The sequence below is a fragment of the Nicotiana tabacum genome, chromosome 19 (assembly GCF_000715075.1).
Source record: "Nicotiana tabacum cultivar K326 chromosome 19, ASM71507v2, whole genome shotgun sequence".
NCBI classification, from domain to species: domain Eukaryota; kingdom Viridiplantae; phylum Streptophyta; class Magnoliopsida; order Solanales; family Solanaceae; genus Nicotiana; species Nicotiana tabacum.
Genome location: NC_134098.1, coordinates 118,800,045 through 118,812,451, shown reverse-complemented (window position 1 = coordinate 118,812,451; position 12,407 = coordinate 118,800,045). Strand labels below are relative to the sequence as shown.

Sequence of the window (12,407 nt, the reverse complement as noted above, 5' to 3'; positions counted from 1 at the left end):
AAAAACGAACGAGATAGCATTGAATAGCAATAAATAGCAAAAAATGGTATTTAAGTAAATAAAGGCATGTGAGCCACCCGAAAAGGGTGAGATTCTTTAGTATTCTTTCTGACAATGATGAATGATTGATGAACCTTTGAATATTCAGATTCTCCTTGGACAATGGGAGAAAAGTTAGACAAGAATCTCAAGAAAAAGGTATATTTTGTGTGTGTATAATAAAGCAAAAATCTTTAAAGAATGTCAATGTGTTGTCTTACAAGTGAGTGTTCAATGTTCCCTATAACTATGTCTCTTTCTATTTATAAGGGAACATATGCCAAAAAACGCTAATAGTACAGATCTAGAGGATATTCTCTGAAATATTCTCTTTAAAGTTTTATCTTAGCCGTTATTACTCTATTTAAGGAGAGTGCTCATCCTCGACCTTGATCTCTGTTGCCTCCTCGACCCCGCCCTTCATCTCTTGTTAGATCACTTCGACCTTGAATATGCCTTTTGTCGAAGTCATATAAGTGACACATGGCAGCTCTTGCAGGCTTTCTTAATGTTGATATGGTTTAAACATAATTAAGATAAATTTTGGCCCATAGAGTTAGTCCCTCCGCTTGTTAAGGTCGTCCTCGTGGCGAGTTTGATGAGCGGATAATGTCGTTCATGGTCGAGCTTATCGAACATATAACATGGGTCGTAGTCGTTGTAGCGAGCAGGCGACGTGGCTCTCTGTGGGCCGCGTATTTCAAAATTCCTTAAAACAATTTTGGGTGATTTGTTGGAGCCATCTGGTCCAAGAGAGGGGGTGACATCATGACATCATGCATCATGATGATGCTTGTTCCCGATGCATTAATCGATTTGCGTATGACCTTTGATGGGATCTGTCGTTTCAATTCCGGTGCTATTCATGATAAGTCATTTCAGATTTGGTGCCCATTATGACAAACCGTTTCAGATTTGGTGCCTTAATCTCTTTAAATAGAGATAGCCAAATCCGAATTTGAAACTTTTACTCCCCCAATCTTTTGAGATTTCAAACTCTCTCTAAACCCTTCTTCTTTGTATCATTGCTCTCTTCCATATCCCAAATTTCCCTCCCAGTTTCCTTCTTTACTTTCTTATAAATATGTCAAACCTATCATCTGATGCTGGTGAAGGGAGTCGCGTCGTTCCCTTGGCGGTTGTGTTTCCTAATCACGAGGAGAATATTGCTGCCATTGTTGAGGATGGAGCCTTTCTATCGGTGGAAGAGATACTTCCCCGCAACTCAGAAGCCAGGTCTGATCTACACCGATCAGTAGACGCGACACCTGAGAATTTCCTATCGATGATTGCATCCAAACAGTTGGCTGAATTTAAATCCAAGTTTGGCCTCCCCAACCACATCGAACTAATCCACGCTGAAGGAGACGAAGTGCATGTTAACCGTCCTGGGTACTGCGCTTTATACGCTTATCCCTTCCTTATCGATTACTGGTTCCCTCTTCTCCCGCTAGTGGAGGAGTTTTGTCACCACTACAACATTTGTCCCGCTCAGCTCTCACAGTACGTCTACAAAGTCATTAAGATGTTGACCAAATTTGTCGAGCTTGCCGGGGTCAAAGTGACGGTGCGGCATTTGGTTCACCTGTTCGCCCTTAGTTCTATAGGGGACGATGTTAAACCTTCACCACCGTGGAGGTAAGTGCTTGGTGGTGAAGATGGACGACAAGGTCAGTCGCCAATTCTGCCTGGATTTCTTTTATGTTAGGACCTAGGACATTGTGGCTAACGTTGACGGCTTCCTAGAGGCTTGGAATTATACACGTGAGTGTACAAGTTTTTCTTTTTTCATCTTTTACATCTCTTCGCTTGTTTCGAGCTATCTGAATGCTTTTTCTTTCCTTGCATCCAACAACCAACCTCCTCCTTTAGTCGTGCGCATTACCGACTGGGTCGAGCAGATTCTCCCTCATGCAGTAGGGATTCGTGACTGGCCGAGCTTCTTTAAGAAGTTTATACCGGCTCTCCCTTTAGCAGGTAACTTCTCTTTCCTGGCCGTGGTTGTTGCACCTTTTTGTTGTATGTACGCTCGCTCTACTAACTTCTATGTCTCTTCCTTTCCTAGGGAGGGGGTTTTCTCTCAAAGGAGCAGGGCACATATTCCCTCGTTTAGGAGAAGGGCTGCTACACCTTCAGCTTCTGCCCCCATTGTGGCTACTGTACCTTCCGCATCTGCCCCTATTTTGGCGGTTGCGGTCCAAGAATTTGCCTCCATCCTAACTACTGCTTCTGTTCCTCAACTGTTTTCCATAATTGATGAGGATGACGAGGTCTCCCCCAGTGATGGGGGATTAAGTCCTCGCAAGAGTAGAGCCGTGGATACCGGGGGGGAGGGGGAGGGGGGGAAGTTTCGATCGCTGTCAACTCACTAGGGGAGGACTTGGTTCTCGGGGAGACGACGTCGATGATTCATATAATAGAGAATGACGGGGCGAGCACCGAGGCCCCGCAACTAGAAGAGATGACCGTGGACGTGCTGGTGCATCCCGGGAGGGAGACGACCTTTGTGGGGGCACTTGACGGTGGCCCCGTACTTCAGAGGCGAGATGAAGCTTCATCTTCTCAGACAGCAACGAGCCGGGTTCTGACATTGATGTGGACGATCTGATAATAGATCATGATTTGCTTGTTGACACTGAGGATGTAGTTCCTGCCCTCGGTCCCCTTTGTTCTGACGTCGAGGGTGAGACCCTCAAGAAGATAAATGGCAGTACTCTGTTGAAGAGCATCGCTGGCCTTGCTCTCAAGGTAAGTACGAATGCTACCTGCCTCTTTCCTTATGCCTTAGCCTATTTTCAAGTTCTAACCTCTTTCTTCGATTTGTAGACGGTTATTTTGGAAATTGAGTGCTCGGAGGAGAAGAGGTGTAAAGAGATTTTTGTGAAGTTGAAAGGAAAGTATACTGAGTACCGCGGGAAGTAACGGGAGCTTCAAGATCGGCTTCGTGAGTGAGGCAACGTGCGGACCTTAAGAGAAGATTTGAAGAACAAAGACGAGGAGCTTATGGCAGCCATTGAGAAATTCAGCGTTCTTGAGGGAACACTGAGGGCCAAGAAAGAGGAGATGGAGATTAGTAAGGGCGTGGAGGCCCAATGCAGCGACCTTCAAGCTCTGGTGGTCCAGCTGCAAGGCCAGTTAGATGAGTGCCAGTTTAAGATGAAGTCTCTTAGGGGTGAAATTTCCGAGAAGTAGGAGGAGCTCGAGCAGGAGGAGTCTTCTTGGTTGGATGCTCGAAGGAAGGTGGAGATCCTTGAGCTAGCAAATAGAACCTTTCATTTTGAGCGGGAGAATGACCTATCAACACCAAGGGCTAAGTAGGACCGACTTGAGGAGAGGATCAGAGAGTTAGACAGGGAAACCTTCGAGCTTTATGATCGAGTTGCCGCTCCAGAGGCCGAGAAGGCCTAACTGCTTGTGCGACCTTCTTCTTCTAATGCTTCTGATTTCCCCAACATCCCTCGGGAGTTGTACGAAGAGTGGATCCATACCTAGACCCGACTGGATATGTTTCGAGATTTGCATGCAATAAGTTTCATTTCTGAGGCAGTCCTTGAGGATACTCGGGTTAAGGCTTGCGAAGCTCGGCTTGCTTGTAGCTATGACCCTGCTACGCCTCCGCCTGGTGAGGACGATGATAAAGAGGGCATAGATCGGCTTGAGGATGATGCCTGGTATGATTCCGTTTACACTTAGGACGAGGATGAAGAGGATGCTGGTGGTTGAGACGGTGATGGTATCGATGGTTAGGGTGTTGACGTCGTTGAAAACCGAGATGGAGAGGGTGAAGGCCGTGATGGCGATGGCTTGTAGTTTTCTTTTAACTTTTTTGTGTATTTTTGCTGGTGCCTTCAAGAGCCTTTATAAAAAAAACTCTTTATTTAAGTATGAAATATCAAAGTTGTCCCTTGCACCTTCTTCCATTCCAGTGGTTTGTTTCTGTACTTATATATTTTTTGCTTCTGTTGTGTCCATGTTTCTCTTTTTGTCCTTTTTATTGTTGTTTCCTTCGAGCTGATCGTGGCCTTTGAGCCGAATAGTCGTGGGCCGTATTGGTCCTTTTATATAGGTCCATGTTTCTTAGTTGGAGTGTGGCCGAGGGCCGATAAGTGTTGTTTGAATTTGGTCGATCTTAACCTTTTATTAAGTCGTGGCCGAGGGTCGGTACATTTTTATTCGAGCGTGATAGAACTTGGCCTCCTGTTTAAGTTGCGGCCGCAGGCCAGTAGGTGTTTTGTTGTCACGACCCAATTTCTCCTATAGGCCATGGTGACACCTAACGTTGCCGCTAGACAAGCCAACAGTGAACTAGCCATGTATTTATTCTTTTAAAAATTTTAAAGTAGTTGATTTTTTATTTATTAAGTAAATGAGAAGTGAAAATTTTGATAAAGTAAAGCATAAACAAATAAAAGAACAAGTATGGTGAAATAAATACTCAAAAATCACCACGTGTCTACTAGCATGTTTCCAAGACCGGTGTCACAAGTGTATGAACAACTAGTAGAATATACAAAATACCTAAGCTACTGTCTGAAATGAGATAGACAGAATGTAAACACAAAAGAGAGAGACGACGGGTGGTGCAGTAGCAAAATGAGATGACAACACTGTAATATTAAATGATCGAAAAATGAAGGAGATAGCATTTAATAGCAATAAATAGCAAAGAATACCATTTAAGTAAATAAAGGCATGTGAGTCACCAGAAAAGGCTGAGATTCTTTAGTATTCTTTTTGACAATGAGAAATGATTGATGAGCCTTTGAATATTCGGATTCTCCCTGGATCGTGGGAGAAAAGTTAAATAAGAATCTAAAAAAAAGGGTATATTTTGTATGTGTATAATAAAGCAAGAACATTTAGAGAATGTCAATGTGTTGTCTTACAAGTGAGTGTTCAATGTTTCCTATAACTATGTCTCTTTCTATTTATAAGGGAACATATACCAAAAAACCCTAATAGTACAGATCTAGAGGATATTCTCTGGAATATTCTTTTTAAAGTCTTATCCTAAAACTAGCTGTTATTACTCTGTTTAAGGAGAGTGCCCGCCCTCAACCTTGATCTCCGTTGACTCCTCGACCCCGCCCTTCATCTCTTGTTAGATCACTCCAACCTTGAATATGCCTGTTGTCGAAGTCATATTGGTGACATGTGACAGCTTTTGCAGGCCTTCTTAATGTTGATATGGTTTAAACATAACTAAGATAATTTTTGGCTCACACACATGTGTCGTAGAAGAATGTATAAACTCGATCTTAACTACGAATTTTGATACCAAATCACCTCCAATCTTTCTCAAATTTTGTATATTGACTCATATATATGTTTTCAATGAATTTCAACCATACTCATTGAAAAAGATCCCTTTTTGCTTAAGTTTTTGGAATCTTGTATATTTTTTTCTTTGTGTTTCATCACCTTATTTTGTACCTCATTTATGAAATTTACTTTCCGTCTTGCATCTAATGTTGATGATTATGTTTAAAACTGTGGACTGAAATCTTTGTGCGTTATTTTTGGAGAGAAAGAATACTTATTTATATGACTTTTTAATTCTTGTATTCGCTTGATTAATTTTGTTAAGTATATAATTAATGCCTAAAGGTCGGTAAATTTGTGCTTATTTTGTATGTTTTACGCGAGATTCTCTTAAAAATAATATTGCAGTATAATACAAAAGAAAAAGAAAATTAAAGGCACAAGTCAGCACAAGCAGGTAAAAAAAGTGATTTAACTGAAGCAGCCTCAAGTCTTAAAACCGCACTTTTTCATAAGACCCGATACGTTTTGGGAGAGACGAAAATAAGGTAGCGAAGATGCATTCATTTGGATACAGAGCGAATGCTCTGTTAACATTGGCAATCACCATACTAGCTTTTATGTGTGGCATCGCTTCTCTCTCTGACAATTTCAATTATCCGGCTCCTACTGCTCAAGTTCAAGTACACCCTACATCCCGAAAACTCTACTTGAATTCATGTATTTTCTTTTTTCTATTTTGGTATCGTTGTTTATTATAATCAGATCTGTAGTTTTTGTAAAAGACCCATGTGTTCTAATCACTTGATTTTCTGTTTTCATTTTTTTAGGTGTTGAATATCAATTGGTTCCAGAAGAAACCTGATGGGGATGACGAGGTAATTTTTCTTTGCTGAAACATATGTTTTCTGATGATTTTGATAGGGGTTTTGATTTTTTTTTTCGGCGTTTTAGTTTCTGGTTAATTTTTGCTTAATTTGGCAAAGATTTAGGCGTTTAACTCTAAACTTGGTGTCTAAGATTGGTAATTGGGGCAAAGTTTTATGCTTTTAGTTTTAAATTTGGTGTCTGAGCTTGGGAATTGGGGCAAAAACTTGTTGAAGTGTGTTAGGTTGACTTTTTCTTTTTCTAGTTCCTATTTCAAATCCATTGTATCCTTGCGTCATGAATATGGGCACTGCTGGATTCTTTGTGTAATCAGGCGAATTTCTATGTGACCTATATGCATTCTTGGCTAAATTAGTTGGCAATGGAAAAATCTTGAGATTTTCTGTTTTGAGGTAATATAATGTATAAAATTGTTCAATTTATATAAATAAATAACACATATAATTGTGTAAACTGCATATATTTTTCCAGTATTCTAATTGTTTGCCATTCCTATGATAACCGCACAGATATTACATCTATACTTTGTGGCTCAACCTTTTTATCTATGTGACTTTCCTCAACCTTCCTCAAACAAGCATATACCTATTCGACTTCATCTTGTCTCAGCACTGAATCCCTGATATTACCCTTATCCATTCCCAGCAGAGAGTCGAGGATGTTAATTTGAGTGCACTTTGCATTATCCATTTCTTGCCTGGACAATCTTATGTGTTATAGATCTGTTATCATTGAAATATCATAAAAAACATGCCAGCATATGACATTTTATGTATTTGAAGGTATCTTTTTTTTTTTTTGGCTTTTTCTTATTGATCTACATGAAATTGGTAGCTGCTCTCATGTTAAGATTCCTAGTTAACATCGTGATTAAGTGGTTCTATGAACTTCTTAATTTTTGAAAGAAGTTTGACTATATCATGTATACTTCTCCTATTATGCAGATCAGTTTGACCTTGAACATATCAGCAGATTTACAATCATTGTTCACGTGGAATACTAAGCAGGTTTTTCGATCTACCTTATTTGCACCATAATTTGGACTTTACTCTTTCATCCCTATTACTTAGGTCTGATTTTCTTCTATGTGGAGTACATATGAATGTCTGGATGTTTGGCTATGTATGCGTCTTATGTTCCACTAAGCTAATCTCTTGGACATTATATATGTACACTTTTCGTCCCTGGTCTTGTATCATTGGAGTTTGCTAGAGTGTAGAGGAGAGGCGGTCATATAGACGTTGATGCCAATGGCAAAGCTAGGAATTTCTTCAAGGTTGTTCAAATTTAAAAGAAGTGAATTTTTTTTTCGACAAAGGGTGTTCAATATGTGTTATATACCTCTAAAACGTAATATTTTACCTATGTACACAGTGTAATTTTTCGACGAAGGGTGGTTAGTTGACCACCCTTATCACCATGTAGCTTTGCCACTGGTTGATGCCACAGCTAACACTCGGAATTTTAGGATGTGGAAATTGGAAAGTAAAATGTAATACAGAACTTTACCAGGCTATTGGTTACCTATAGCAATGCCAGATAGTAAAATCTATGCCTTCTTGTACAACTTGATGAAGTTTCACCAATAAGTCCAATGGCTTGTTTCAGTATTTCCTTTTTCACTGTATATTTTTAGTGAAGATTTACTGAATGGCCTTAAAAGATTTTGTCACTGTGCCTGTGAGAATGCTGGTTTTATTCACTTTCTTCCTTTTCTATTTTCTTTGGGAACCAAATTTACAGTTGGAGGACATGATTTCGAGTGTCTTACAGCTTCACCATACCATTTATTAAAATTCTGTCAAGCTTGAACCTAGCATGTGTAATAAGAGACCTGAATAATTCAAAAAGAACAAGACTCACTTGCTCTGGGGTTCCGGTGTATGACAAGTGATTTTTTCATGACTGCAATAAGCTTACCAGATGTTCGAATTCAAATTTTATGGTTTTTAACTTAGGTCTCTTAAGATATATTTTGGTATTGATCGGTCAGATTGCCTGTAAGTAGGGATTGCCTTTACACTTACTTTGAGCAAGTATACAACTCTAATTATGTCAAAATTTGCAGGTGTTTGTATTTTTGGCAGCTGAGTATGAAACTCCAAAGAATGCTCTAAATCAGGTCTATCTTTCATTGGTTTAGAACTGCATCTATGATTAATATTTTCCTTGTATTATATTTATTGTTTGATGGTTATTTGAGGTTTGTGTCATTGTTTAATAAATGTATTGCAACTGAAAGTAAGTTTTAGCAGTAATTCAGTATGTATCGACATATCAGTCCTTTGCTTCTCCTTGTAAAAAAGGAATACAGTCCTGTACTTCTTTGTCAGTGATGGGATTTTCCTGTAAGTATGAGTATATGCTTAGTGAACCTAAGAGTGAGGCCCATAGGTTAAGAATCATGAGGTCTCGGGTTCAAATCCAACTGGGCAAAAAAACTAGGCAAATTCTTCCCATCTTTCCAAAGTCTGGGTGGATAAAGTTACCCGGTACCCATGCTGGTGAACGGTAGTAGGTAACCCGTGGAATTAGTCGAGGTGTGCCCAAGCTGGTCTGGACACCACGGTTATTAAAAAAGAGAGTATATGCTTAGTGATACCTCTTGGGACTGTCTTCTCTTACTTGGATGAGCAGGCTGTTGCAGCCCCAAGGATACTCCAATCCCTAAATCTTTTAGGGACCTGCTTGAGAATTTGTTTTGTATCTTGTTTTCCTACCAGATTAGAGTTTGGTTTGAATTCCTTCAACTGATCTGATAGCTTTACAAACAGATATCTCTGTGGGATGGTATTATCCCCAGTAAGGAACATGCAAAATTTTTGATTCACACCACAAACAAGTATCGCTTCGTTGATCAGGTTAGTTTCAGAAGCATTTTGCTTTATTCTGCTTTCTTGGTCTTCTCATGGTATTCATAGGTACCTTATTCCTTTTTATAGGGAAGCAACCTCCGTGGTAAAGATTTTAATCTAACACTGCATTGGCACGTTATGCCAAAGACCGGAAAAATGTCTGCAAATAAACTTGTGATGACTGGTTACCGCTTGCCAGAGACATACAGATGATGGAATTTTTTCTTTGTGCAATTTATCTGTAACTTTAGCCTCCACTGACAGGAAGGGAAAAATGTGCTTAAACGAGATGAATTAGATAATTTTGTAGCGGATAATGTCAGAGCTATTTATTGGCTTCAAATTCACATATTGGAACTATAGACCTTTAATATCTCTCGTTCTTCTATGATTGTTTTGCTCGTCTAAAACCTCAATTATTTCCTTTCTTCTGCTGGTCGGAGAACCTTAATAGGTATTTGGACAATATTTGAGTCAATTGAAAAACAAAAGGTATTTGAAGTTGAAACTGAAAAAAAAATTAGTGGAAGAAAGCTTTTAGTGAAGTTTCCAACTGCAGACAATTTTATGTGGGGATGGCTCAGCAGTAAAAAGTATAGTAAACAGTGAAAAAGTTTTCATTTCGCGAAAACGAGTAGGGATAAATCAAACAAATGCAATTGTATTATTGTTATCTGAGTATTTCCCCTCTGACGCGCTTTTTCCCCAATACTTTAAAACACTATCTTAATTATTACTTTCAATGTTTACATTTGCTTTTTATTTGTCATGGATGAATGAAGCTGATTGTTTAGCAAGCTTGTTCTTCGTATGAATCAACTATATCATATGGGCTTTACTATCAGAAGGCAGAAAGTACTAAAGATAATAATTGCATTGCAAAATTTTGAGTAAGCCTTTTGCACTTCTTATTGAGCATCTGCATCTTTTAAGTTGCACTGTGTGAATAAGAATATTTAAAGACAAATATATGCTTATGAAGCCAGCGATCTGTATTAGATCGAAGAACAAAAGCCATTGCTGGCTACTATGGAAGATGCTCTGAATCCGAGATTTGGTATAAATTTAAGATTTATTAAGGAACGGAAGATGTGATAAAGTTATGATCGATCAATTGGAGGTCATTGAGCTTGCAACTACTACTAGACAATTGAAGGCACAAACAAATAAACAATGACAACACTTTGCGGGATATGTGGAAATACTTGTAAAACAACTGACAAAATGAAGTTTATCATCAATACCATGTGTCTTAAAGCCTCGAACACACAGAAATTGTCTTGTTTTCTTTAAATACGACAGTCCAAAGAGAGCATGATCATGTTAAAAACTTACATGCCAAACTGAGTTTGTTGACAGGAAAACCATGTTTTAACGTCATTGAAATAACTCTCAAACAAGAATGAAAGACAACAGCCTGGTGTGCATCATCACATGAAAAATGACAAAACAGCTCAAATACTGTCTCTATCCTTAACTATAGTAGATAAAGCCCTAGCTAAACTACAGAACTATAAATGTGTATACTCACTCTTGTTCATCAATACTAAAAGGTAGTAATAAGAAGTTTTCTTCTATTCTCTCTAAGTATGGCCTCATCAATCATTCACTTTCTTCTTACTTTCTTAGCTCTCTCAAATCTTGTTTTTCTATCAAAATCAGAAGTTACTAGTACTAGAGCCCCCTTCAAACCTAATGGCCTAGTTTTACCAGTGTATAAGGATTCTGCCACAGGTCTTCACATAGCTAACATCACAAAAAGAACTCCCCAGCGATCACTACCATTTCTCATTGACTTGAATGGCAGGTTCTTGTGGGTAAATTGTGAAACAAACTATCTTTCGAACACCTATTTTGCTCCCTTTTGTCGCTCAACTCAATGTTCTCGCGCTGGTGTTCATTCTTGCAACAAATGTTTCTCTCCTTCACCTAGACCTGGTTGCCATAACAACACTTGTGCTGTTACAACAACAAACCCTTTAACTCGCCAAACTGCCATTAGCGAAATTGCTCAAGATTCTCTCTCAATTCAGTCCATTAGTACTACTCAAGGTTCAAATACTGGTCCTTTAGTTACTATCCGTCATTTCCTCTTTGCTTGTTCGCCTTCATCGTTGTTACAAGGTCCTTTACCTAGAAATGTTCAAGGAGTAGCTGGATTAGGCCATGACTCTGTCTCTCTCCCAATTCAACTTGCTTCTCATTTCGGATTGCCTCGTCAATTTGCCTTGTGCTTACCCTCTTCCTCACAGAAAAATGGTGCAATCTTTTTCGGGGCTAGTGGATCATATGAAACGCAACCAGGACTAGATGTGTCACGAAATTTAACCTACACACCATTAATCATTGGTGCACAAGGCGAATATTTCATCCCAGTGAGATCGATAAGGGTAAATAACAAGCCTGTCCCGCTGAACCGTTCATCTTTAATTTCAACGAGGAGTCAAAACTTTGGTGGTGCAAAGATTAGTACTATAAGGCCATACACAGTTCTTGAGCACAACATTTTCACTGCTTTCACTCAATTTTTCGCGAACCAACTCTCTGGGGTTTCTCGAGTGAATCCAATATCACCATTCGGACTGTGTTTCAATTCCAACAACTTGACAAGCACCAATGTTCCAAACATCGATTTTGTCATGCAAAATAGGAACGTTACGTGGACTATTACTAGGGCAAATTCAATGGTGCAAGCACAACCTGGTGTGTCTTGCTTGGCTTTTGTTGATGGAGGAGAAAATCGCAAGAATCCTATTGTTATAGGGGTACATCAACTAGAAGATAACTTTGTTCAGTTTGATCTTGTGAAGTCCAGATTGGGTTTTAGTTCTTCCTTACTGTCACGTAACACTAGTTGTTCTAACTTCAACTTCACTACTTCCACCTCCTTCGTCGATGAGAATATGGAGTGATTATGATCTGAAGATTTTCTTATTAAGGGTTTCAGATATATGTATGAGTCTGTATGTTTTTTTTTTTTTTAATGTTCATGTACTGGTTATTTCTCCTTTTTCTGTACTTTCTCCAAACCAAGCATTGGGGAGGTTTAAGGTCTATGTAATATATGTTTAAGTTTTTTTAGTTTAAATAAATATCTTTTGTTGTTTTTTTGTCTCAAGATGCAAATGTGCTTTTGATGCAAGGAGAGTTTGATTTCAATTTCTTTGGCTAATAACTCTTAACTCATTAATTAGAATCCTCTCTTATCAATAACAAAAAAGAAAGTTAATGCAACTTGAATCTTGAATTCTAGCATCATATATACGATTGTACACATCGTTAGGTTGAGCTTCATTCGGAACTTTCTCCTAAATATTGATCATAGTCGAACTTCATCTCGCAATTTATATTGGTTCATTCAGG

The 12,407-nt window shown here is 38.9% G+C and overlaps 2 protein-coding genes across 2 annotated transcripts; both read left to right on the top strand.

The window, feature by feature from the left end:
• Positions 1–5,784: 5,784 nt before the first annotated feature.
• Positions 5,785–9,417, top strand: LOC107799449 (signal peptidase complex subunit 3B). The gene is made up of 6 exons (XM_016622561.2): positions 5,785–5,984; positions 6,132–6,179; positions 7,134–7,196; positions 8,258–8,311; positions 8,964–9,050; positions 9,132–9,417. The coding sequence occupies exons 1-6, from the start codon at positions 5,859–5,861 to the stop codon at positions 9,255–9,257; spliced, it is 504 nt and encodes a 167-aa protein (XP_016478047.1). The 5' UTR covers positions 5,785–5,858; the 3' UTR covers positions 9,258–9,417.
• Positions 9,418–10,633: 1,216 nt separating this feature from the next.
• On the top strand, positions 10,634–11,956 carry LOC107799446 (gamma conglutin 1-like). The gene has a single exon (XM_016622558.2). It carries the CDS (start codon positions 10,634–10,636, stop codon positions 11,954–11,956), a length of 1,323 nt encoding a protein of 440 aa, XP_016478044.1.
• The last annotated feature ends 451 nt before the right edge of the window (positions 11,957–12,407 follow it).

Coding starts and splice junctions, on each gene's coding strand:
- LOC107799449 (XM_016622561.2), top strand. CDS start 5,859: ATGCATTCATTTGGATACAGAGCGAATGCTCTGTTAACATTGGCAATC. Junction 8,312..8,963: donor CAAAGAATGCTCTAAATCAG/GTCTATCTTTCA, acceptor CTTTACAAACAG/ATATCTCTGTGGGATGGTAT. Junction 9,051..9,131: donor AGTATCGCTTCGTTGATCAG/GTTAGTTTCAGA, acceptor TCCTTTTTATAG/GGAAGCAACCTCCGTGGTAA.
- LOC107799446 (XM_016622558.2), top strand. CDS start 10,634: ATGGCCTCATCAATCATTCACTTTCTTCTTACTTTCTTAGCTCTCTCA.